The sequence below is a fragment of the Erinaceus europaeus genome, chromosome 8, assembly GCF_950295315.1.
Source record: "Erinaceus europaeus chromosome 8, mEriEur2.1, whole genome shotgun sequence".
Classification (NCBI taxonomy): Eukaryota; Metazoa; Chordata; class Mammalia; order Eulipotyphla; family Erinaceidae; genus Erinaceus; species Erinaceus europaeus.
This window is the reverse complement of record NC_080169.1, coordinates 117,023,492-117,049,785: the sequence shown is the minus strand read 5'-3', so window position 1 is coordinate 117,049,785 and position 26,294 is coordinate 117,023,492. Positions and strand designations below refer to the sequence as shown.

At 39.6% G+C, this 26,294-nt stretch overlaps 1 protein-coding gene across 5 annotated transcripts in view; it reads left to right on the top strand.

Annotated features, from left to right (window-relative positions):
• Positions 1-26,294, top strand: part of TPK1 (thiamin pyrophosphokinase 1) — a 453,436-nt gene that overhangs the window by 87,746 nt on the left and 339,396 nt on the right. For all 5 annotated transcript variants that reach the window (XM_016187821.2, XM_060196763.1, XM_060196761.1 and 2 more), the window contains exon 3: positions 5,515-5,586. In XM_016187821.2, the coding sequence (XP_016043307.1) occupies positions 5,515-5,586 (72 nt within the window). The remainder of the gene's footprint in view (positions 1-5,514; positions 5,587-26,294) is intronic.

The window sequence follows — 26,294 nt, the reverse complement described above, 5'->3', positions numbered from 1 at the left end:
CACCTGCAGCCCTGCCTCTGCATGTTATATGTCCTCTCCTCTAGGTGGTCTTGTGTGTAGCCCCCTCTTTCCAGGACCTTCATTAACATAAGAGATTGCCTTTAATTGTTATGGCTCCTTTGGAGCCTGATGGTTGTGGTAATATCTCTTGATAAACCCTATTAACGTGATCCCTGACTGTTTATCTTGATCACCTGACTCATGTTGCATTTATTAGCTGTCTCCGTTGGACACATTGTTCCTCCTTTCCATGCCATGCTTTTGGAAAGAGAATGTTTTTTTTTTAATATTTATTTATTTATTTATTCCCTTTTGTTGCCCTTGTTGTTTTATTGTTGTAGTTATTGATATTGTCCTTGTTGGATAGGACAGAGAGAAATGGAGAGAGGAGGGGAAGACAGAGAGGGGGAGAGAAAGATAGACACCTGCAGACCTGCTTCACCACCAGTGAAGCAACTCTCCTGCAGGTGGGGAGCCAGGGACTTGAACTGGGACCCTTATGTTGGTCTTTGTGCTTTGTATCACCTGTGCCTGTGTGGAAAGAGAATGTTATGTGCATCCAACAATTATGCCCCCCCCCCACCAAGGGTGGAGAAGCTACATAATTTATTCAGAATGCTCTTTTCTTGAAGATTACTGCTATCCTACTAACTCAGTGATTTTATTAAATTGTACTGACCAGATATGTGTTTCTATACTTTGAGTTCTAACTTAAGGGTATTTCATTGTTCAAGCTGACCTATATAAGGGTCATTAGGCAATCTTCTAATTGACTTTGTTTTTCTCTGGCATATTCCCATCCATGTGACATTTTAAATGGCAGGTTATCTAGGGACACTTCCTGTCTTACTTGTGCCACCTGACAGTACCCCTAAGTTCATCATCATTGTATTTCTCTTCCCTCCACTAATCACAGAGTTACTCATTACTCTAAGTATTTCAACCTTTAAAACAATAAAGTCTTTATACAACAATGGGAGAGGACTAAACTAACTACCTTTTCACTTTTCTTTGCATCTCCATTTATTATTTTAATTAGTCCTCAACCTTCAGAGGACCTCTTCCATCTGATATTCAAAACTGCTTTGTTCTTATAAAAATGCTTTCACATGTAACTTCTGTAATGAAGGTACTGGATTTGGAGAAGCAGTGATATGGATGACAAAGTCTTTCCCCTTATCAGCTCAAGGATGATGATTTTTCTTTATCTTTTATTTTCATGCCATCATGTCATGTGCATAATTCAAGATTTCTAGACCACTTGGAGTGCTTTTTGCTTTTGATATATCCATGATGAGGAATTATCTCTCTTCCACAATTGTGGGTGTGAGAAAACAACCCAAGGACTTTGACTTAAAACTTGGAGGGTTGAGACTAAGTCTGTCATTTTCTTCTTTAAAATAGTTAATGACATTTGAAATACTGCCATCCATTCAGCATTCTCTTTTGAGATTGTCTTAAGACACATATGCATTAGTAGTCTTTATAAAATCATGAAGAAAATTTTTTTACTGGCATTTTTCTTAATTTTTTTTTCAAACCTCAAACTCATTAATATGACAACTTGAGAAGTATTTAGTTTAAAACTGTTAATTTTACTTACTTCCATGGCTCCCTATTTTTTCTCTTTCCTGGCTACTGAGATCCAGAGTCAATGTTTTATGACTCTGTTCATAGAACTGATGTGGAATTTTAAATAGTTGTCAGGAGGGGTTTGATTTCTAGTGATAATTGCAGGGAATGCCATATTAGAAAAAGACATTGGTCCCTATTGTTTAAATGCCATTATAGATAGAACCAGTGTTTCAAAAATGTTATCCCTAGAAATAGCTGGAGTAATTAATCCTCAGTTATTAATGGCATCATTAGTAAATCATAATGACACCATACATTTTAAAACTGCTTTGTTCTTTTAAAAATCCTTTCACATGTAAGTCTGTAATGAAGGTACTGATTTGGGGAAGCAGTAATATGGATAATACAGTCTTCCTTGCTATCAGATTGTTCTTTCAGTCACACGAGTACTGACTCCATGTATCAGAGCAGCGGTGGCAGCAAGCTTTTTAACCCATTCATTCATTCATTCATGTACTCATGCAATATTGCAGAATGTGTACGTTAGCAGTGCACATTTCTTAAATATAAAAGGAACATAGTTTTATCCAGATGATTAGCTCCTAATCAAACACATTTTCCCAAGCACTCCCCACTCACCGGGTTATGAATCTGTAACATTGATGCTCTTCTCTGTGTTTGTCCTTGCATACTCATTCTTAGGCTTTCATGCAACAGAATTTGCCAAAAGATCAAACAATTCACAGACAACTCTTCCTTGGTGCTTTATTCTATATCTAAGGGGAGTGAGCTCAGAGAACAGATTCAGTACTTGCTCTCCAAGGTGAGAAAGCTGTGTAGTGTTAAGAGACTGAGGTGTGTGTGTTTGCAGATAAGAGAGACTGTGATCAGTCTGAACTTTGTAGTCATCCAATCAGGGATGGCCAGTTAAAAGTGGGTTAAATAACTCCACTCATCAAGGGTAGTTGACAACCTTAAACTGATTGGGCCAGTAACTAGGGGTTGTTGTTTTCTCATGGTCTGGGTAAATGGGCAGTTTTAGGCTAGTGCTGTGCTCTGGGTGCTTTTATTTTCTTTGTTTATATGTTTATTTATTTTCTCTTTTGTTGCCCTTTTTTATTGTTGTTGTAGTTATTGTTGTTATTGATGTCGTCATCTTTGAATAAGACAGAGAAAAATGGAGAGGGGAGGGGACGACAAAGAAGGGGAGAGAAAGACACCTGCTGACTTGCTTCACCGCCTATGAAGCGGCTCCCCTGCAGGTGGGGAGCTGGAGTTCAAACCTGGATCCTTACGCAGATCCTTGCGCTTCGCGCCCTTTTGCACTTAGCCCACTGCACTATCATCAATTCCCTCTGGGTGCTTTTCTTATTCATACACTTATGATCTACTTGTGGTGCTGTGGTTATGTGGTTACATTTCTGTCCTCCCACTCCCCTGGCTATGTACTGAGTTATCATGGAAATCTAGGGTGTGATTTGAAGGAAAATGAGTGCCGAGAGACTTTTTGAGTCTTCATTCCATCTGCACAGTTTGGATTCAAGCCGTGTTCCTATTAGGTTTCATGTTGAAATGAGTTGCAACTTTCCTTCCTATATTTGAGTGCGTATCTAGTCTTCCTTCAAGGCATCTCCAGTTCCTTGTTAGACCATCTTGACCTTGGCACAACCTGGATCCTAGCCATGGCATTCATTACAATTCAGTTCTTTATAGAATGAGACCCACAGTTAGAACTGACTTAAATAAGGAAAATAAAAGTGCTTTTTTAAATTTTTCCCCAGACATCAAAGAAGTGTGGAGAAAGGCAAGGGAAAATGGTGGTGGGGGCGGAGGGCTTGTGTTGGTCTCACAACCCCATTTCTACCAACTCTTGTTATTATCTGTCAAGTGGCTGTTGAACTGCCACTCAGTGAATTCCTCAGTGTGTGTGTGTGTGTGTGTGTGTGTGTGTGTGTGTCAGCTGTGGCTTCTTGTCTTAGAATTCACTAACTCTGTACTACTAGCTTGAGGCTCCTTCCATGAATTTCTATTTTTTTTTTTAATTTTAACATCATGCCTTTCTATCCCCCATGAACTTTGTCTTTTATCATTATTTAGTCTCCTTATATGACCCATTCACACCCTTAGCTGTTGGTTTCTTTATCTGACCAAAGGATTGACCAGCAAAGAGTCTGGGAACTCTTGCATGCAAGTTCTAAGTGCTATAGCTGTGCTCTCTTTTTGATCAATTATGCTACCGAATGTATTTCTGGATATTCTGTGTTCTCTCAGCTTTCTTGCTTTCCTTTGTTTTTCCTGTTGTCCTCTGTTCAGCTCTGTCAAGGGGGACAAACACCCTGGTTCTGCCTTCTTCCTTTGTTCTTTTCTGTGTTTGCTCTTATAACATGTTAGTCGCTAAACTGATCTTTATCTTCAGAAATCATTTCTATCCCAAATTTGCGCTGTTTGCTTTTGCTACTCATTTTTGTATTAGTTTCCTGGGGCCTCGCCAGAAATTCATCGGTCATTTTTCACAGTGATTATCACCTAGTTAAAGTCATTAGGATATTCCCTGCCATAACGCTCAATGTAAAAAAAGATAGTAGCTTCCTGTGCTTTCCTGTTCTTGTCTACAGTGCACCTTTTTTTCTATCCAGTTCCTTCATTTTTTTTTCTTTTTCAGATCAAGGTCAAATATTTACATTTCATACAGATTTCTTTGATGACACCAGATTGATTGCATTTCTGGGCTGCGAATTCCTGCCTCACTCACTTATTATACATGTGTATACATGTGTTGAATTGCATTATGAAATAAATCATTTTAATGCACAGGCAGAGCAAGTATCTCATTCTAAAGGTACCTAGTAATCTCATTCTTCTTTGTAATCCCAGCACCTGATATATGCTTGATTCTTTATGATGTTGACTGGGGAGTGAAACCCCCTTTCATTTCCCTATCACGTTCCATTTCTAACACTGAAATTACTTTATAGAAACAATTTTTCTTATCACCAGACATTTATTTTACATAAATAAAATGGAGTGCTTGGACTAAGCTGGATGGCACATTTTTAACAGTCTGTTTGCATTGTGCTTTGAGCTATCTAAAGCATGCTATGAATGGCTAGAAGGATAATTGGAGAAGTAAATTTTATCCAATCTTAGTCTGACTGTCATCTAAAAGCCTAGAAGAAGAGGATAATGAAAAGCAGAAGTAGGCTTCTGTCAAAACTCTAGAGGGTTTTGTACCCAGTGAGTTCAGGGTGGGGCAAGGCGGAGGGAGACTGTGAAAGAGATAATGGAAAAGGTTATGGAATGGACTGTGAAACGCACACCCAGCAGACTCAAACCACTGGGTAGATAATGACAGGAAGATATCACACTAGCCTGCTAGTACGGTGTCCTATCAAGGCAGAAGTTATTTCATAAGGATGAGAATACATGTCCATAGCATTTTTCTTTCTCACTTTCTACAAAAAGGAATCATTATCCAGTTGCTTTTTCTGGCATATTGTTTTTATAATAAAGTCCTCTTTGTTATGATATTATGAGAGAACATTGAATAAAGTAGATGCAGTTACTCTATGGTGTCTTTGGAATTAAGGTAGGACATTAGCTGTCATGCAATTTGCTGTGTATAGTTTGAAAATTTTTGATTTTTTAATGTTCTATTTATTTATTATGGTATAGAGAAAAATTGAGAGGGGTAGGGGAGACAGAGAGAGAGACAGACACCTGCGGCCCTGCTTCACCACTCATGAAGATCATGCAAATGGGGTCCAGGGGCTTGAACCTGGGTCCTTGCGCACTATATGTGCGAGCTTAACCAGGTGCACCACTGCCTGGCCCCCTAGACTGAAAATTTGTATAAGTGGAGTGTAACTCCAAACTCAGAGGAGGGAGGGGGACAAGAGGTTTGGGTCACTTCTTTACATTATTTTAATTTTCTTTCCATAGGGAATTTGAAGTACTGCCTTGTGATTCTGAATCAGCCATTGGACAAATATTTTCGTCAACTTTGGAAGAAAGGTAGCATTTATTTTTCTTTGTCTTCATATTCTACTGGGAATAAACAGGACTGTAAATATAGAAATTAGTAATATATATGTGTATATAATATGGCTATGTATAATAAAACCTTACTATATATTTATAATGTAAATTATAGACAGTTGATAAATGATAAGATTCACATAAACAATATATATGAATCAAGGTGGTGGGGCACTTGGTTGAGTGCATGTGTTACAGTGTGAAAGGACCCAGGTTCAAGCACCCTTTCCCACCTGCGGGAGGTAATAAGCTTCACAAATGGCAAAGCAGGGCTGCAGGTGTTTATCTGTCTCTCTCCCTCTCTATCTCCCCCTTCTTTTTCAATTTTTCTCTCTCTATCCAATAAATCAATAAAATATATCCAAGACAATATATAGTACATATTATATATACATTTAATTATAAATATCATAAGATAAATATATTCAAATAGTTATATAAAGCATAACTTTAAGATTTCCCAGAACCTAGCTATAATACCAGAAAGTGGAATTCATCATAAAAATCACTCAATTTTTTTTGATTACCGGAATGATCCTCTACTGCTTCCCAACTTAGCATCCTTCACCTGTATTTTAGTGCGACTATATGATGTTAACCTCAGTACTCAGCTAGTGTCTAGTCAAGTGTTAATATTTTTGGCATTGGTAACAGCAAAAATGATCCCTAGAAAGCCTTACTTGTCCCAGCACTACCACCACCACCACCCCCAATTCCGGAGAAGTAGCACTTTGATACCTTGCAATTTTTTTAAATTTATTATTATCTTTAGAGACTGTTGTTTTCGATGGGTTAGGTTGTTTTCGCCGGGCTGGCTTCACGGGCAGGTAACAGACGACCAGGGACTCATAGTTGAGCTGTAGGCAGTATCTCTTTATTCATGCAGGACGCAGCACAATCTAAGACGAGCTAAGCTAAACTCAAGGTAAAGTACTCTAAAACTCACAATGCTGTCTTTATATATACTTGCCAAGTAGGGTGGAAACAGGGTGTGACATAGAGAGGGTGGAGAGAAAAGTGACTGGTGACAATCAGAGTGTGACAAGGAGAGGATCAGGGTGTGACAAGGAGGGGGGGTGGAGCAAAAACATATCATGAAACAGTGGGGATTGAACCAATGCCCTGGAGGGAGGTGCTTGTTAACAGCGGTTATATAAATAGAATGAAGTGGTTATGTAAATAGAATAGTGTTAAGCAGGGGGGATTTAAACCAAATGAAACAGAAGGGGTCTCATGCATACCAACAATTCCCCCTTTCTTTTTAACTAATGGCCATTGTGGGGTGAACAGAAACGTATATCGTACAGGCGTTTTCAAAAGAACTGGCATAAGACATGGAAAACAAAATAGGCGAACAGCAATAACCAGTGTGATGCCAAGGGGAGCTTTTCTTGCCTCAAAGGGCAAGGCCTAGCAGGCGAAAGGGCATTTCTTGCCTGTGGGACCGCTTCATGCCTCTGGGGGCATCTCTTGCCTCAAAGGGCGTTTCCTGCCTCTGTGGGCATCTCTTGCCTCTTGGGGCGCTTCATGCCTCTGTGGGCATAACCTAATAAGGAGGGGGAGTTTTCTGCCTCTGGGACAGAGCCTGCAGGCGAGGGGACATGGTCTATAAAGTCTCAAGGCAATTGGCTGAAGTTAGTCTTTGAGAAACACAGCAGCGTGTACCAGTAAGTCCGATGGAGGTGTCAGTCCAAAGTAGCTGACCACAGAAGAAAATGTCAGAGGATGAAATGCTGTACATCTGTCTCGATGGGGAATGTCGGCCACCTGAATTCTGCTTTTCTGTAGAGAGTGATCTTTGGAGTCTGTGAATCTGTTTCTTCAGGTCTTGCCAGGTCTCATCATTGGTTTCCGGGGGCAATGTCAGAGAACAGGATCCAAATGGATTTCCAGGAATTCTATTTGAGTAGATGCTTTTTCATGTGAAGACTTTGACAGCTGAAATTCACTTACTTGTCAAACAAAACTTGTAGCAGATTAGAAGTTTACTATAATTGATAACTCCATTATAATTGGAAGTCCTTTCTAGTATGATTTTAAGGTTGTTTAAACAGTTTAAACTCAATAAAATGTGGAAAGGTAAACAGAAGAACCACGGTTAAAAGCCTCAGGCATGAGAATAATTAACATAATCATTGCACTATCTGCCCCACCCATAACTCATATAGTTTTCAGGATTAAACGTTTCAGATTCATGTCAAGACGTAAAAGAGAAATCAAAGGAGGAAAAAAAAACAACTTTTTGCATTGTTTCTGGATGTCTCTAGAAATCATGGCTGCGTCCAGCATTTTTTTTTTAAGTCAATGTCAAACAAAAATTCAGTCATTCAAATCATTCTCTTATGAAACGCAACTTGAACCAGATTATCAAGATCTCACCATGTAGGATTAAGAATCCCCGGAGGGCGACCTAGTCCAAAAAGGTCCTCAAAATTCCATTTAGGGTGTTTCTGACTGTTCCTGCTGGATTGCTTCAGGCACCCATTTTTAAAAGCGTCTTCCCATTGAAGAAAGAATCCAATCAGGAGAGTAGAACTAACCACATGTCTCCATACTTGGGAACTGCCAGGGTACTCGAGAATGTTCTTCAAATTAGAGTAGTCCTTCTCCATGGGAAACATTCGAGAAGAAGTCCAGAAAGTTCCAGGGGAAATCCCCATGCATATCCCAAGGTCTACGGTCACGGTCATAAAGAACCAAACTGTGGCCTGGAGCAAAATGTAGTCCTTTTCCTCAGGAAACATGGGAGAGGGAATCCAGAAAGTCCAAGGAGAAATCTCCGTGCATCTTCCAAGCTCTATGATCCCGGTCATAAGAAACCAAAGTTCCCAGTCAGGGAAACAAAGTTTGGCCCAGAGCAAAATGTTCCAGAGACAGAGTAACTGTCTCATGATGAAACAGTAGAGGCTTTGGCAAACCTCTTCGTAAGTAGAAAGGCAACCCATGGTGGATGGGTAGCCAAGTTTACTTATCTGGACGATGGGGGGGGGTAGGGTCCCACGTTGATGCCGGTCCATGTTTCAGGGCTTATTTCAGTCCCTGTTCAGGCGCCATATGTAAATAGAATAGTGTTAAGCAGGGGGGATTTAAACCAAATGAAACAGAAGGGGTCTCATGCATACCAACAAGAGACAACCAGAAATCAAGAGGGAGGGGGGGAGATAGAGAGGGAGTGAGACAGAGAGACACTTGCAGCCCTGCCTCACTACTTGTAAAAGCTTTCCCCCTGCAGGTGGGGACGGGGCAGGGCTCGAACCCGGGTCCTTGCGCATTGTAATACATGTGCTCAACCAGGTGCACCACCACCACCTGGCCCCAATAACTTATAATTTAAGTTTCACTGTTTTCTAACAAGATATAACTTTTAGAGACTTGCTGGCTAGGAACATCTAGATCATTTTGAATTTCATTTCCATTTCTGTTACGTCAGTTCATGCTAGGAAAGACCCAGCAGAAAATGTAGCTGGGGAAATGGTTGCATTTCTGTGTATGTGCATTTCAGTTAGGGTGGTCTGAGAGGCATCTGCTCTAGGGGTGAGTGCTTTAGACATTAAACTGGAGGATCTCTTATAATGGTTAGGCTCATCACACTTTTATCTGTGCCATTTTCTGTTTCACAGAACTTAGGCTTTGAGCACATTTAAGTGAACATTGTGCCAAGGAGCTGATAAGCAATTTTCATACTTGCATTTCCATGTATTTTGGGGTCCATTAAACAGAAGAGCTGTGTACAAGCTGTAGTCCCTGTAAATAAGGCTGGCAGGAGAAACTGCCCCTTTTTTCAGGTGGCAGAATTGGGGACTACCAATGAGATTCTTCATATGTGTAGTATTGAATCTGTAATACACTACATCTTAAGATATCACTGGCATAGGGCAACATACATCTTACTGGACAGGAGGTCAGACATATACTCTACTATTGGCATCTCAGGATCATGGCCAGGTACTATTGAATCAGATCTTTCAGCATTTTCAGTGTTTAAATACAAATGTTAGTAGGGACCTAGTATCTCTGCATTGCCTTCCCAGGGTTCCCTCAGTAGGTGAGAGAGATTGGATTTGATTCCTACTCTCTAGTTTTCTAAGCCTATGAATCCTATTTAGACATTTCTGTAGCCTCCGGCCATCCACTCTTGGATTTCCATGTATTTTTGGAAACCTGTTCGAGTTCTATTGAGAGAGTGCATGTCTATCTGCTCTCTTTCTCTCCCTCACTGGTCAGTTTCTTAGTATTCCTCTCCTGGCCTTCGAGGCTTACTCATTCTGCTTTTTTATATTTATTGGTGCCCTCAGAGTAGCCTGTTCCAGTCATCAACATATGTTCTCTTCTTCTATCCTGAGCCATAAATTAGTTGTGACTGAACCTGAGGTCTTTTCCTTTATTTATTTTATTTTCCTTTAATTTAAATTGCTGGGATTGCTCTGCTACTGGATGACTTTTTCATACACAAAAGCCAGAGATATAGCTGCAGAGTAAAGAGAGAGTGAATGAGACCATCGCCCTACAACTACTTCCAGGGTTGTAAGGGTTAAACTGGAACCTGGCCAAGGCAAAGCAGTGTTCTGTGTGAACTATTTTAGCCCCATTTCCTTCTTTCTTATTTCTCTCCTGTTTTTTTGTTTTTTAAAAGGATTTATTATTATAAGTTTTTATGTGATAGGAAAGAGAGAAATAGAGAGGTGGAGATTTGGAAGGGAGAGAGAAAGAGAGACATCTGCAGACAGACTTTGTAGCTCCTGGAGCTTCCTCCCTGCATCGTGGGGGTCAGGAGTTTGAACCCAGGTCCTGTAGCATCATAATATGTGTGCACTCAGTTAAATGCACTACTGCCTGGCCCTTTTTTATCCCCTTTTAAGCATCCCGATAGTCAGTATGAATCCCCCTTTATTTCCTTTGCCTTCTTTCATTCATGTATCTGGACTTTCCTGAAGCACTGGTTTCTAATTAGCTGATGAAGTGTTAACCTGACCAGCCTTATTTGGCTCAGCAAGACAGTTCAGCTGGGGAGTGTGCCTCTTTTGTCCTCCTGTGACTCAGCTTAGAACCTATGGTATCTCTATCTCTCATCTCTTTCTATTTGAACATAGTCAACTTGGATCGTCAGAACCCTGCCAATAACCAGTAAGCCAGCCAACAAGCTTAATGCAACGTGAAACATATCAGACTTTCAGTCCCTGGTCAGACTCTTCTAGATTTGTCATCTTAGACATGCGCAATCCTGGACACTCACATTCTGAATACTCACATTATTTCTCGTTGAATGTCTACCTTTTCCCTGGAGCTGGAGATCCATGGACTTTGTCAGCTTTGATGTCCTCAACATTTTTGGCTGCTTAAAATGCTACTTGGATCTTCCCTGTTGTTTTTGAGTTCAAATTATTCCTGAACCTCTGCATCTAGTTCTGATTAATGATCTTTTCTTTTTCTGAAAATATATTTTGATTCCTTAGGAGAGGGGGCTTTAGCGTGCCTGTCATTTATCTTATTTTTCATCATTTAAGACATTCAAGTTTATTTATTTATTTATTAAAATTTTTTTGATAGTACCTTTTTAATTTATTGGACAGAGAGAGAGAGAGAGAAATTGAGAGGGAAAGGAGTAATGAGGGGGGAGAGACAGAGAGACATACCCACAATACTGCTTTAACACTGGCAAAGTTTTCCCTCTGCGGTTTGCGACTGAGGATTTGAACCTGGGTCCTTGCACACTGTAGTATGTGCACTCAACCAGGTGTACTACCACCTGGCCCCATTCAAGTTTTCTTATGCTAGAAAGCTTCTTTTTGTTGTTGTTTTTTTTTTTAATTAACTTAATTTATTTATTGGATAGAGACAGCCAGAAATTGAGATGGTAAGGGGAGATAAGAGGGAGAGCATCAGAGAGACACCTGCAGCACTGCCTCACCACTTGTGAGGCTTTCTCCTTGCAGGTGGAGACTGGGGGCTCGAACCCAGGTCCTTGTACATCGTAACATTTGTGCTTAACCAGGTGCGCCACCACCAAGCCCCGCCAGAATACTTGTTATGCACAGTCTTTCTTCAGCTCTGCTCACCCAACCTCCTGTTGGTGTTTCTTAGTTAGGTGTCATTTGCTATTCTTGAAGTTTTGCTATATTGCTTTTGTGGTATGTCAATAGTATACATATGTGCATATATGTGCATGTATGTTATGTTTTTGCATTTCATATAGGTTGTATTTTTTTCTGGCCCTAGGGCCTCTCGCTTCCATGATCTCTCTACTACAGATGGGCTTTCTTTCCTTTGAGTTTCAATGTCAGATAGAAAGAGAAAAGGAGAGAGACAGAAAGAGAGATTACATCACTGCTCTTACCACTCATAGAGCTCACCCTTGATGCTAAGTAAGGCATTCCCATGTGATGCTGGGGCTTCAAACCTGAGTCTCTGTGCCTGGTCACATTTGCCCTCTAGTGGGTGAACTCTCTCTTGGCCTCTGATTTAATGCTTTTGTGTTAAGAGAATTTATATTAGAATTTTTAGTCCTTCCTGCTTCCAGATAAGAACTACACTAATGAATAACAGCATGTTTTTTTTTTTTTTTTCCTTTAGGTCACTCATTTGTATAATAGAATTTAGTTAAGCAATCTTCTTACTCTCTTAAGGGGTTCCAAAGGAATAAAGTTTAAAGATTTACATCAATAGCACCATCACCCAGAATAACTATATGTTTCTTTGTGGAATGAACGTCTGCTTTCTGTCTAAAGGACTGACTTACGTATATCTGAGATACTTCTGTGTCTTCAGTAAATTTCTGCGTCATTTATATCACAAGCACCCTTCAGCTACATTCTTTCCTATTGCAAATCCCATCCGACTTTACAGATCACCCCTGAGTCGTAGTGGAGACAGAGACACAGAGCTGACTTAGACATCTGTGGTCAGTCTCCTGGATAATGCTCAGTGCTCATGCATCCAACTTTTCCTACTTTCAGTCTTGAACACTTTCAGAAATAGACTCTATGTCACAAAGGACCGTCTTAAAAATGACTTTTCACATTAGCCTTCACATAGGAAATGCATTCCAACATGACATCTGCTTTTCTCTCCTTGTTAACAAGGACTCCGCTATTGTCTTGGTCATTCCTGTCACATCCAGGTGAGACAGAATGTATTAGAGTTGTGGTAGAATGCAGCTTTTGTTTCTACATGACGTATAATTATTGGGTTTAAAGAACCTGGATTAGATTAGCACTTCTAAGCAAGTTCCTAACATCATTACTTAGAAATGTCTAAATTCAAGAAAACTTACAAATGGCCATTTTATTTGTCTAATGAGCTTAGGTTGGGGGGGGGTAGTCCTGGAAAGATGTCTGTGTGAGGCATTTGTCTGGAAAATTCCCATGACAGTATCTTTTCACACCTACTTATATGTTTGCAGATGAGTTCTCACTTTCTTTATAATCTCTTTCTATATAGATATATTTTATATGTCATTATGGTTATTATTATCTATTTTTCTACTAGCTATCATTAAGGTGGTTGTCTAAAGCATCATGCATTTCAATTTTATTCATATAATTTTATTAATGTGTCATTGTTCTAATTTAAGGTGTGCATCACTTGATTTTTTTATTAATTTTAAATATTTTAAAAAAATATCTATTTATTCCCTTTTTTTACCCTTGTTGTTTTATTGTTGTAGTTATTGTTGTTGCTGTTATTGATGTTGTTGTTGTTGTTGGATAGGACAGAGAGAAATGGAGAGAGGACGGGAAGTCAGAGAGGGGAGAGAAAGACAGACACCTGCAGACCTGCTTCACCGCCTGTGACTCCCCTGCAGGTGGAGAGCAGGGGGCTCAAACTAGGATCATTACTCAGGTCTTTGTGCTTGGCACCACCTGCGCTTAACCCACTGCGCTACCGCCCGACTCCCTTATTAATATTTTTTTTAAAAGGGTTTTTCCATGAGTAAGATCCCTTCTTTTTTCCCCCCTCTTGTTGCCCCCCTTTTTTTGTCATTGTTGTGGTTATTATTGTTGTTGTTATTCATGTCATCATTGTTGGATAGGACAGAGAGAAATGGAGAGAGAAGAGAAAGATAGACACCTGCAGACCTGTGTAGTGACCCCCTCTGCAGAAAGTGAGGCAGGGGCTCGAACCGGGATCCTTATGTGGGTTTTTATGCTTTGTGCCATGTGCACTTAACCCACTGCACTACCACCTGACCCCTGTACCACTTGATTTTTGTCTCTGATTTATTCATCCAAGAAAATGACGAGTGCTGTTTTTAAGAGTCAAGGACCACAACTTGGCAGTGCATTTGAGATGGGCACCACTAGATATTATTCACATAGATATTGCCTGTACTCCTCTCAGAATTAAGAATGTGATATTCTAACTCAAGATTTGTATTTGACTTTATTGGGGTGGGGGAGGTTAATGGATTGCATATGGTGTTGACACATGAATACAGTTTCTTATCTTCCTGTGTCTGAAAAGCACTGCCATTCCTAATGTAAGCCCTTTTCCATCATCTGACTCAGGGCCTCACATGTACAATATGACCAAGCTGCCTCACCGGGCCAGTGTTTATTCTACAGTTTTGAGAGAGAGTGAAGAGCCATCACAGCACAGGTCCAAGTTCCATCACATGGGACCCACCCTTGGGGTTGTCGTTGGTGCTTCCCTGTCAGACTAAGAGGCTGGACTCAGGGCATAACACATTGTATCTATACCAACATATACATTGAGACAGATCTATGAGAATGTGTATACAAGGTAAACATTTCTCTGTACTGATTTGCAAAGGAGAATGCATTTCTCTCTGGATCATGATGCATCAGTGCCATGTTGCTAGTAGCATTAGTTACTACTTCCTTGAGTTTATAGCTATTCATAAAGCTCTCGAATGTGTGTTTAAATAGTCTCATTAAAACAGTCCTTCAAGAGAATGAGACTTAGGAAATAGGAAGCTTGGGGTCAGGCGGTAGCACAGCGGGTTAAGAGCACGTGGCGCAAAGCACAAGGACCGTGGTAAGGATCCCGGTTCTAGCCCCCGGCTCCTCACCTGCAGAGGAGTCACTTCACAGGCGGTGGGTGAAGCAGGTCTGCAGGTGTCTGTCTTTCTCTCCCCCTCTCTGTCTTCCCCTCCTGTCCCCTCTCCATTTCTCTCTGTCCTATCCAACAACGAATGACATCAACAACAATGATAACCACAACAAGGCTTCAACAACAAGGGCAACCTATAGGGGGGTGGGGTGGAGTAGGAAGCTTATCTTTTGTGATATATGGAAATAAACAGTAACTTACAGGACATGGAGTGTTCACTTACATGTTGTATTGGAAAACAGAGAGAGCATTCTGGCAATAACTTTACACCTCATACTGAGAGTTACTCTTTTTAATAGTTCTTTAGTCTCCAAACTTGTAAATTTGTAAAGGGATTTTCCAAATCTTTTTTCATTAAATATTTTCCATTATACAATAACAGAATGCTATTTTAAATTGCCATCAGGGTTATTGCTAGGACTTGGCACCTGCAAGGCTCTACAATTGTCTTCTCATAGAAGGTGAGAGGCCTGTAACACTGCTCCAGAGTTCATGAAACTTGCCCCCCTGCAGATGGGGCCTGGGAGTTTGAACCCTGCCCTCACCTATGGTAATGAATATATGACATTAAAATTGCTAAAAAAATAATAAGGAAGGGAGTTTGAAGATAATTTACTTTAAAAGTGAATAAGGAAGTAAATGATTATTATGAGGCAGTTTGACTCATATGTGGATTATTAGTAACTGACACAAAAGAGTTTAAAAGACACTAACTGCAAAGCTAACTCATTCTTAGATTCTGAAACTATATGGTTATAAGAGGTACATGGAGAGTGCGGGTGAGAGGGTAGATGGAGGGTCTTTGATGAAATGGTACAGTAGCTTCGGGTAATGGAAGTGGCGAGTCACATAGACATATAGGTGTGAAACAGTAAAAAAAAAAAAAGAACAGATCACAAAATCAGAGTGGAAATGCTCATAAAGTTTTATTTTAAGACATGTGAAGTAAATGAATCTGAAAGTTAACTTGCTGGCACTGAGACACTTTTCAGGATCAAATATTCTATACATGTGAAATCCTTCTTATAAGATTTTATAAACTTATATATTTTGTTTGAGTAGCATCATCATAGGGTGTTTAGGGAGTTGATGCCAAAATTCTTAGTACTTTATGTCTGAAATGTATGTATAAATTTGCTATGCTTCTTAACTCCATAGTAGTTTAGGTGACTAGCTGCATATGACAGTCTGAAAATGAAAAGCTGTTTTTAAACATCTAGGTTCATAGCTTTACACTTCCTCTTCATATGTTTCCTGAGAGGCAGAATCTCCCATATAATCCCCCCCAAATAAATGGCCAACCAATCCATATTTCTTTCCTTTCTCTTTCTCTCTCTCTCTCTCTCTCTCTCTCTCTCTTTCTTTCTTTCTTTTGTTTAACCTGGGCACTGCTCAACTTTGGCTTATGGTGGTGCTGGGGATTGAACCTGGGACTTTGGAGCCTCAGGCATGAGGGTCTCTTTGCATAACCATTGTGCTTTCTACCCCACCCCATATTTCTTTATTTTCTTTTTCTTTTTTTTATTGTCACCAAGGTTGTTTCTGGGGGGGTGCTTGGTGTCTGTACATCAAATCCATTGCTTCGACCTGCATCCGTGAGTACCCATTCATTGGGGAAACTGACGATCCTTCCTAGCCGACTGAATCCACATGGATCCCAGTCACTTTCAAAGCCAGCAACAAGCAGCTCCTGACAGCTTTCAACCTGACGCTGTTGACTGGCTACGGAAGAAGGGCAAACGCTAGAAGAAGAAGTGTCCTTTTTCTTTCTGATTCAATCATCTCTTCCCCTTTAAGCCACTCGTAACAACATAGTCACCTCCATATATCCCTCTCCTTTCTTCCTCTCTCTGTGGGTGCTGATGGAGCTGGAGTTCAGAGCCCTCTTATTTTCTTCCTATCACTTTTCCCCCACTGGGAGTGTGGATCAAGGTTGGTTTTGGGTTGCACAATCTGGTAGGAGTTCTGGCTTCTGTAATTGCTTCTTTTGCTGGACATAGCTGCTGGTAGGTCAATCCATACCCCCAGCCTGTTTCTATCTTTCCCTAGTGGGCAGAGCTCTGGAGAGGTGAGGTTCTAGGACACACTGGTGAGGTCATCTGCTCATTGAAGTCTGGATGGAGTCATGGTAGCATCTGCAACTTGGTATCTAGAAGGTGGCTGGACATAAATTGAGACAATATGATTAATGAACAGGAGCCAAAATGTAGGAATAAAGCAGATGAAATTAAGGATCTCAGGGCAGAAGAAAGCTACAAAGTCCATCTTAGGCATGCTCCTTGGGGCCCGCAATTATGGTAGTTTTGCTTGAGTTTGATAGCTAACCTGAAGTTGGATAAAAATATTGTTTGAGAAAGTGGTATCAGAGTAAAGGGCTAGAAAGTTGGGTCAGAGCAGTGAGTAGCTCCCATTCTTTAAAAAAAAAAAAATTCTGGGGCTGGGTGGTGGCGCACCTGATTGAGTGTATGTATATCAATGTGCAAGGCCCCTGGTCCCCACCTGCAGGAGGAAAGCTTTGTGAGATGTGAAGTAGTGCTGCAGGTGTCTCTCTGGCTCTCTACCTCTCTATCACCCTTTTGATTTCTGGCTGTCTCTATCCAATAACTAAAGATAATAAACATTTAAAAAAAAATTTTGTGGATACATTTAACTGTTTATCTCCATCCCCCTGACCCAGGGTGGATGTGTGTGTGTGTGTGTGTGTGTGTGTGTGTGTGTGTGTGTGTGGATGTGTGTGTGTGTGTGTGTGTGTATGTGTGTGTGTGTGTGTGTGTGTGTATGTGTGTGTGTGTATGTGTGTGTGTGTGTGTGTGTGTGTGTATGTATATTTAGCACCAGAGCCTGTGTGACCTCTGAGTCTCTATTGTTCTGAGCTCACAGCTCATGGTCACAACTGGAAACACTGCAGGCTGCACTCATTTCAGGACCAGTCTTCCTCAAGTGGCAGGGCAGGATACCCAAATCTCCCTTCAGAGACTGGGGCAGTCGCTACCAATGGGGCTTTATGGTGAGGGCAAGGTCCTGGGAGGGCCCACGAGAGGGGTTATGATGATGTTCCTGATGGAAGTGACCAGTGGTGGTGGATAGAGGGATCCATTCGAGGTCTAGGTCCATTATATTTGTATGGGAGTCCAAGGATTCCCTAGACTAGTGCCCCAGATGATGAGAACACTTGGGGAGTTTTTACATAGTGAGTAGATTTACTGATTGTCTTGCTGGAAAAAGATGTTTACTAGACTATCCCAGCATGAAGCATGAAGTGGGTTAGTGAAATTAGTCCAGATATACACACCATACCTTATATTTTTATGAAAGTTGTCAGCCATTCAGCCATTCTATTTTTCTTTCTATATAACTTCAATAGTGAAAAGGGGGAAACTATCAAAGATGGCCCTTCCCTCCTTTCTTTGGTAACCTAGTCATAAACAAATGGCTCTGAAGAGGGAATTTACCATTAGGAAACATTTCATTTTGACTTATTTCATTCTGAAGTTGAAATTCATCAGTATTATATAGAAGTGGTAAGTATATAAAACACATTCCAGGGTAATAGAAGTTAATGGGAAAAGACAGTCACTAGGAATATTTGGTTTTGAAATTACTATTCTTCCCTTACAGTAAAATTGGTCTGTAATTACACTCAGACAATAAAAGTGTCAAAAGGTACTCTTCTGTCCTCCATATGTCATTTCTTTTAAGAATGCAGGAATTTTTTTGACTTACTTGGAAATGTGATATTTCTTGGGGTATTCTTGAGAGTTGAAAAGAGATAGCAGGTAATATATAAGACGTAATGGATTTTTCAGAGTTTCAGCAACTTTGGTTATGTTAAATCTATATTGGTATTACTGTGTTTAAAATGCTTTGTGATTACACATTAGATAAATATTTATTGAAAACATAACTTATCACTGGCACAAACCCAAACCATTCTTTTTGTTTTAGGATTACTTCACACGTCTTGTTTGTAATGACACATTTTATAATTTCAACCCTTTTCCTGGGGTTTCACTGGCAGTTAATCATGATTTACAGCTTTGCACATCCTTCATATTTAATACCAGACACAACACCGCAGGAATAACAAAGGAGCTGTTTTCTTTGTACTGGCTGGAAATCAGCTGGATTTGTCATCTTAAAGAGGAGCAGAGGATACATCTGAGCAGAAATTTGTACGAATGTGGATACACATAGGAAGTTAATTTTGGCATCTTGGTCAATATAAATATGCCAGCTCAACTTTATATTCATTTAACACAATAGGCTTGTTTTCAGTTCTCCATATGAGCCATACAGGTCTACATATTTAAAACCCAGCTTAGTTGCTTTCTCCTTGATTATGATTTGGGGGCATCTACATTTTATAAACCTCTGTCCTATGTTGGTACTGCAGATATATTCAGATATGTGTGAAATCAGACTGAGAGCCTGGAGCTGACTTCCCTGGATAAACACTACTGTAGAAATGGCATGGTCCAGCAAAAGCCTCTTCACTAGAGCCAAAGTCCTTTTGTTAACAGGATATACAGGTCTGCAGGTGTCTTTCTCTTCTCCTCTCTGTCTTCCCCTCTTCTCTCCATTTCTCTCTGTCCTATCCAACAATGAACGACATCAACTACAACAATAATGGCCACAGTAAGGCTACAACAACAAGGGCAATAAAAGGGGGAAAAAGAAAAAAAGTTTTTCTTTCTTTCTTGGATTGATGGAAGCAGCTTAAAGATGGCTCCTGATTGATGTATTTGTGCCATGAGACTAGGAGGTGACTCACCTTGACAACTGAATGCAATCATTACCTATATTGTATTTGATTTTTCCAAACGATCCTTTTTCAGTTTTGGTACCATAAAAGCAAAGAGAGTAAGCACATTCCCAGCATAAGCGGATGCATGTTTAACACGTACTATCCTCTTAGGACATTGAGAAACAAATGTGTTTTTATCTATATATGAAATGGACTGATTTTTTTTTCTGTTCAGTTTCTTCAAATTTACATTTTTCTTGGGCCATTTTAATTTATTACCCATTTGTTAGGGAAAAGGCCTTACTTTTATATCCTACATGGTATAATAGATGATGATAGTACTTTTAATTAATAAAATTAATCTCAATTTTTGGAATCATCCTGTGGCAAACAAATGGACGGCTATTACGTTAATTCTACCAAAGAAATTAAAAAAAAAAAGAAAATAGCTTTTATCCATGATTACTTAGAAAGCATCTGTAGAAAACCAATATTCTAAAGGGTAAAATAATACAGATTTCATTATATATCAAAACAACTCACCCCCAGCCCCATAATGGATACGGGTTACAGATCATTTTCTAATTTCCAAGATTCCACTATTTCTCCTTTCTTTTATTTTCTCAGGGCCAAGGGATCTATCCTGTACAGATTTTATAAGGATGCATGAAATAATGCTCCTCTGAGCATTTGGAGATAAGCATTATATAGTAGCAAATAAAGTAAGAAGATTTTTCGTGAGAAAAATTCATTAACGCGGTGCCGAGAGGAATCATGAGAAAGAATCAAGGCTTTAAGTGGACACATTAATGCCAGAAATGGAAGCTAGATTTATTTCTCCGTGTAGTTTTTGTTTTCTAGCCCTTTTTTTGTTACCTACAGTCTGTTTGAAAGCTGTACTTTTATATTCTTGCCTTTCTCCGCCATCTACTCCCTAAGCCCACCTTAGCTTTACTTTCTAGCCAAGCTTGCAGAATGGCAATAGATCATTTTAATTAAGCAGTATAGAAGTTTGTCAGGGGGAAGCACATTCCTTAGAATTGTTTGAGCTATTAACTTTCAATATTGGATTAAGATTTTCTTGTTTTCATACCACTAGAATGAGGCTAGATCTAGGATTCTTAGCCTGAAGTGTAGTGTATTCTGGGTATTTCTAGATATGTCTCTAATTGAGCACATTTGAAACTTCATCCTTTTTTTTTTTTCCCCTTAAGAATTTCATCAGACTTCTTCATCATGGACTAAATCATACTGAACCCTCTACACTTCTTCCCCTTTTCCTCTTCCTCCTACTTCTTTTCCTCCTCCTATAAATATTCATTTTGGATAGAGACAGAGAGTAGTTGAGGCAGAAGGGGGAAGCAGAGAGGGAGAGAAAGAGATATTTGCAGTACTGCTCTCTGCTTGTGAAATTTCCCTCTTCCCTCCTGTGGTGGCCAGGGGCTTGAACAGGGATCCCTGTGCACTGTAATGTGTGAGCCTGACCGACCAGGTGTGCCACCAACTGCCCCCCTTCCATCATCATCATCATCATTTTCTTCTCCTTCTCCTCCTCCTCCTCCTTCTTTTATAGTTGTAATTGAGGAGGTTAATGTAGTCATTGACCCATAGGTGTGATTTCATTATTCAACAAAACCTAAAATCTCTTTTCTGTCCCTCCCTCTCCCTCCTTCCCCAGTGTCCTTTGCTTTGAAGCAATATACCATGCCCAGGCCATGTCTCATCTGGTGTTCCCCCTCCCATGTCCCTATTAATTAAGTCCCATTTATAAGTGAGATCATTTGGTATTTCTCCTCTTTTTTGGCTTATCTCACTTAGTAGAATGTCTTCAAGTTCAATCCATGACACAGGAAGAAGATGGCTTTAACATGTATAATAGTTGAGCATACCAGCGTTTTTAAGCCACTTATCTGTCATTGAACATCTGGGTTGTTTCCACACTTCTTTCTTTCTTTTTATATTTTATCAATTCACTTATTGGATAGAGACAGAAACAGAGATGGAAGGGGAAAACGGAGAGGGAGAGAGACACCTGTAGCACCGCTTCTCAATTAGAATGTCCACTTTACCTATGAACTTCAGATTATACCAAAATTAATTGGACACTCCTCATTTCTGGGTAATTGCATGTAATTTGGACCACAGTTCTCAGGTTTAGCAAATAACTGAATTAACTGGAGAATTCCTAACAATTTGGATTCAGTAGTTCAGGGGTGGAATTCTTTTTTTTTTTTTTCCCCACAACTTTAGATAAAATTTGCCTTTGTGACACTTTTTCAGTGAGAATTCCTCTGGTCTGGTTTAAGAATTAATGCTTTAGGTTTTATGACTTTTTACAGAAAACATTCTAACAGATTCTCTTTTCCTCACATTGATTTCATTTTTATCTTTCTATAATCTCCCTCATTCAGCCGTTTTCACAGCCGTTTTCAGCATCTCCGTTAGCCAGGGAGAACCTAGCTCTTTTTTTTTTTTTGCAATTTCTTTTTTTCATATTTTCTTTCTTTCTTTCTTTATTCCCTTTTGTTGCCCTTGTTTTATTGTTGTAGTTATTTATTGTTGTCATTGTTGGATAGGACAGAGAGAAATGAGGAGAGGAGGGGGAAGACAGAGGGGGAGAGAAAGATAGACACCTGCAGACCTGCTTCACCACTTGTGAAGCGACTCCCCTGCAGGTGGGGAGCCGGGGCTCGAACCAGGATCCTTAAATTGGTCCCTGCGCTTTGCACCACCTGCGCTTAACCCGCTGTGCTACAGCCCGACTCCCAGAACCTAGCTCTTTAGTGTTATATTTGGTTTCTATTTCTGATACCCAAGTACATTCTTTCTGATATCCAACATCTAGCTTAATATTAAATTTTAATATTAATTAAATAATTTAATATTTAATATTAATTAAACCTAATATTAATATTAGATTTTCCTTCCTCTTTCCCTTCCACCCCTCTTTCTTTTTAGATCCTCCCCCCCCCCTTTTCCAGAGAGAGACTTGTTGTTTTATCTGGGCTGGCTTCACGGGTGGGTAACAGAGATGACCAGAGACACACGGCTGGGCTGAGAACACAGTTTAATCTTTATTCACAAACCGGCAAATCACCACACCATGTGCTTTTCTCCGTCATCCTCTCTTCTCTGCTGCTGCTGGGACTCTGCCCGTCCTTAACATAGGGGGCGGGGTGAAACTAGCAAGGGGCAAACCAATTCTTTTCAGAGGTGGGGGGGGGAAGGGAACATACCAACAGAGACTGAGAAACACAGAAAGAGAGAGGAGACACCACTGTATTGCTCTACCACTCATGAAGCTTGTACATTGCGTGATGGTCCCATGTAGTTATCTGAATGCTGAATTTTAGCTGCTTATCTATATTTAAGTGTGTGCTCTGCTGGATAAAGCCATCTCCCAACTCCCTAAATTCTTGTCTTACTGTACTCCCAGGGCCTTGGTCCTGCCTGACTTTTTCAGACATACAGAAGTAAAGAGAGAGAAGGAAAGAAATCACAGCACTGAAGCTTCTTTCAACATGTTAGGTGCCAGACTATCCTGGGCCCCACACATGGCATGACAGAACACTAGCCAAACAAGCTGTTTTGCTAGCCACTAACAGTTTTTCTTAAAGCATTATTTATTTACTTATGAGAAAGAGCATGAGAGGCGGAGGAAACCAGAGAAATACTTTGAGTTATTCATTTCCAGGAAGTGAACTTAGGGTGCCATGTTTGAGGCGCTGTTATCCATTGTTCCACTCTCAGACAGCTTATTATCCTTTATTTTTTTAACTTTTATTTCCTTTAGCGTCCTGTTTCTTTTAAAATCTTTGCATAGAAACTTTAGAAGCTTTGAACTGCTACTCAAAATAAATGATTTTTGAACAGAAAAAGGGCTGTTCTCCTTATAAACAGAGACACTTTATCAGCTGCTATTTCTCTCTCCTGCTTTAGAATGCTCAGTACTCATCATCTTAATCTCCAGATCAAAGAGTTACTTAAGTTTGTTTTCATTATAACAGACTTGTTTAAAAAATTTTTTTCTAGATACATGTTCTGCGGAAACTATAACACAGATGCCTTATTAGTTCTAAATTTTTAATGAAGGAGCTTGCTTTCTGAGAAAATTGGTTTTCTGCATTTAAACCAAATGCAGCAACTGTCTGCAATGAAATTATCTTTAGCATCCTGTCATCATAAAGTGCTTTCCCCCCCTTTTTTATTAAAAAAATTATTTAAGAAAGGAGACATTAACAAAACTGTAGGATAGGAGGGGTACAGCGCCACACAGTTCCTACCAACTGATCTCCATATCCCATCCCCTCCCCTGATAGCTTTCCCATTCTCTATCCCTCTGGGAGTATGGACCCAGGGTCATTGTGGGTTGCAGAAGGTGGACGGTCTGGCTTCTGTAATTGCTTCCCAATGAACATGGACGTTGACTGGTCGGTCCATACTCCCAGTCTGCCTCTCTCTTTCCCTAGTAGGGTGGGTCTCTGGGGAAGTGGGGCTCCAGGACACATCGGTAGGGTTGTCAGTCCAGGGAAGTCTGGTCTTAATCCTGTTGTCCTGTATTGAGACTTTGTGATGGTTCACAAAGTCTTCCCCATCTCTCTCCATTTCTCTCTCCTGAGGGGCTGGTAGATTGCTGGGATTAAGGAGACAATGAGACAAGACCTTTTCCATAAAGGCTTTTACAACCTGGTAATATATTGCTGTAAACCCATCAGTGAGGATTTATTTAGCATCTGAGAGTTTGCTGTACTGCCAGCCAGCTCCAAGAGGGTTTGAGAGGCAATGAGGGAGACTGCCATTGAGTTTTCCGTCTGCATTGAGCTGAGATCTTCTACCAGACAGAAGCAGTTCTGTGCAGGGTACAGATAGCATAAGGGATATCCAGGCCTGTGGTTGGAATTTAGAAAAGAATTTGACATGGGCGTGGAAGGCGGTTTGGATCCACAGGAAAAGAACAGTTCAGCTGCAGAACTATTGATGGCCAAAGTGCTATCTATCTCAGTCAACAAATCTCAAGCAAATGTAAAATTGATGTTTGAAAAAGAAAAAAGATCAAGTGTGTGGTTTCTGATGTGGAGGGAAGCACTTGTTAAGATTAAGAATGCCTTTTTATGAACAAAGGTTGGAATATAATAGAAAAATATAGCCATTTAGAGATTAATAGTAACATCTGGGAAGACGTGTGAATTTTTTTGTTCATCATGCTGTGTAGCAGCATGCTTAAAACCCTTTGAATTTAGCTTAAATGTATGTTACATGTTAAATGTGTATGTTTTAGCTGGATCTGAAGTTTTGTCATTCTTTTACCCAGTGAAATTTATCTTCTTTGGATCTTGTCTCTCTTAGTTTGCAGAAACGTGGTTATTTGGTTTAGCGAGATTTTTCAATTAAGGTTATGTTTGCTAAACTGAATTTGTCACTTTACTTGGTAATTATGATCAGTGCATACATAATAAATATTTATAGTTCTCCTTATCTCAAAATATGTCTGATGAGAAAATTAATCAACATAATTTTAGCTTTTGAACACTTTCAAGACATGAAATGTTATGTACATTTTTTTAGATAATGTTGCATATATATATATATATATATATATATAATTTGTGGAATTAATTCCTAATGCGTAACAGACTTAAATGTAAAAATATTTGAGGAAGATTATAATATATGAAGATAGTACTAGTGAAAGTTTACCTCAATATGATTGAAAATGTTGAGCTTTCAAAGGTAGGCATATTTACATAAACAAGCGTATATTCTTTTTAGCACAAGCTGTTATAAACATTATTAACAGAAAATTAACAGTTTTGGATTAATAAGCATACATAGGTGATAGATACAAAGGTATTTGTAAGATGAAAAAGAAGTGAGCATCAACTGAACGAAATTAGTTGAGGATAAGAATCAACATTGTAGAGAATGAATTCCAATAAACCCAAATATCTTCAAAGAAGCTCAAATACGCTGTGGTTTGGAATGCATGTTAAATAAGGAGGTATCATTTTTAGATCTGTTAGGCAAAAGCTGGAGTAACAGCTATGCTGTTTGAGACATACAAAATGGCATACTCTGACAGAAAGGTGGATTATTATATATTTTCCTTGCAAATAATTTGGTAACCTCTACTGATATAAAAAAATCTTGGTTCTATATTTCTCACTGTTATGACTGTGACTCTGTCTCTAAGAAATCTGAACTCTATATAAGTAAATTTTAATGTATCTATGTACATATATCTGCATATATAATGTATATATGTGCATACACACACATACACACACACACACACACACACACACACATATATATATATATATATATATATATATACACACACACATATATATACACAGACTTCTATGGCAGCATCATTCATAATAGAAGTAGAAATCTAGAAAACACAATAAATGCTTATCCAGAGTTGAATAGTATCATGGATTATGGTACTTCTGTGTCATAGAGTTATTTGCTTTCATATATATATGTAAAGCTTTATTTGGGTTTCAAGAGAATGATGGAGGAGGAAGGGAAGTTGAAAAGAGAGGACTATGTTGGGTAGTATGCCAGCCCCCCCCCCCCAGCTTAAAGCTTCTGTCTCTAATCCTGCTTAAGTAAGCACCGCCATGTCTGCAGGGCATTGGTTTGATCCCACTTAAAGTTGTGGTCTATTTACATAAACCACTGTTAACTAAGCACCGCCCTGCCTCCAGGGCATTGGTTTAATCCTGCTGGTTCATACTCTTTTTGCTCTGCCCCCTCTCCTTGTCATACCTTGATTTCCACCAATCTCTTTTTTGCTCCACCCTCTCTATGTTACATCCTGTTTCCACCCTACTTGGTGAGTATATATACAGCTGCTCTTCTGTTT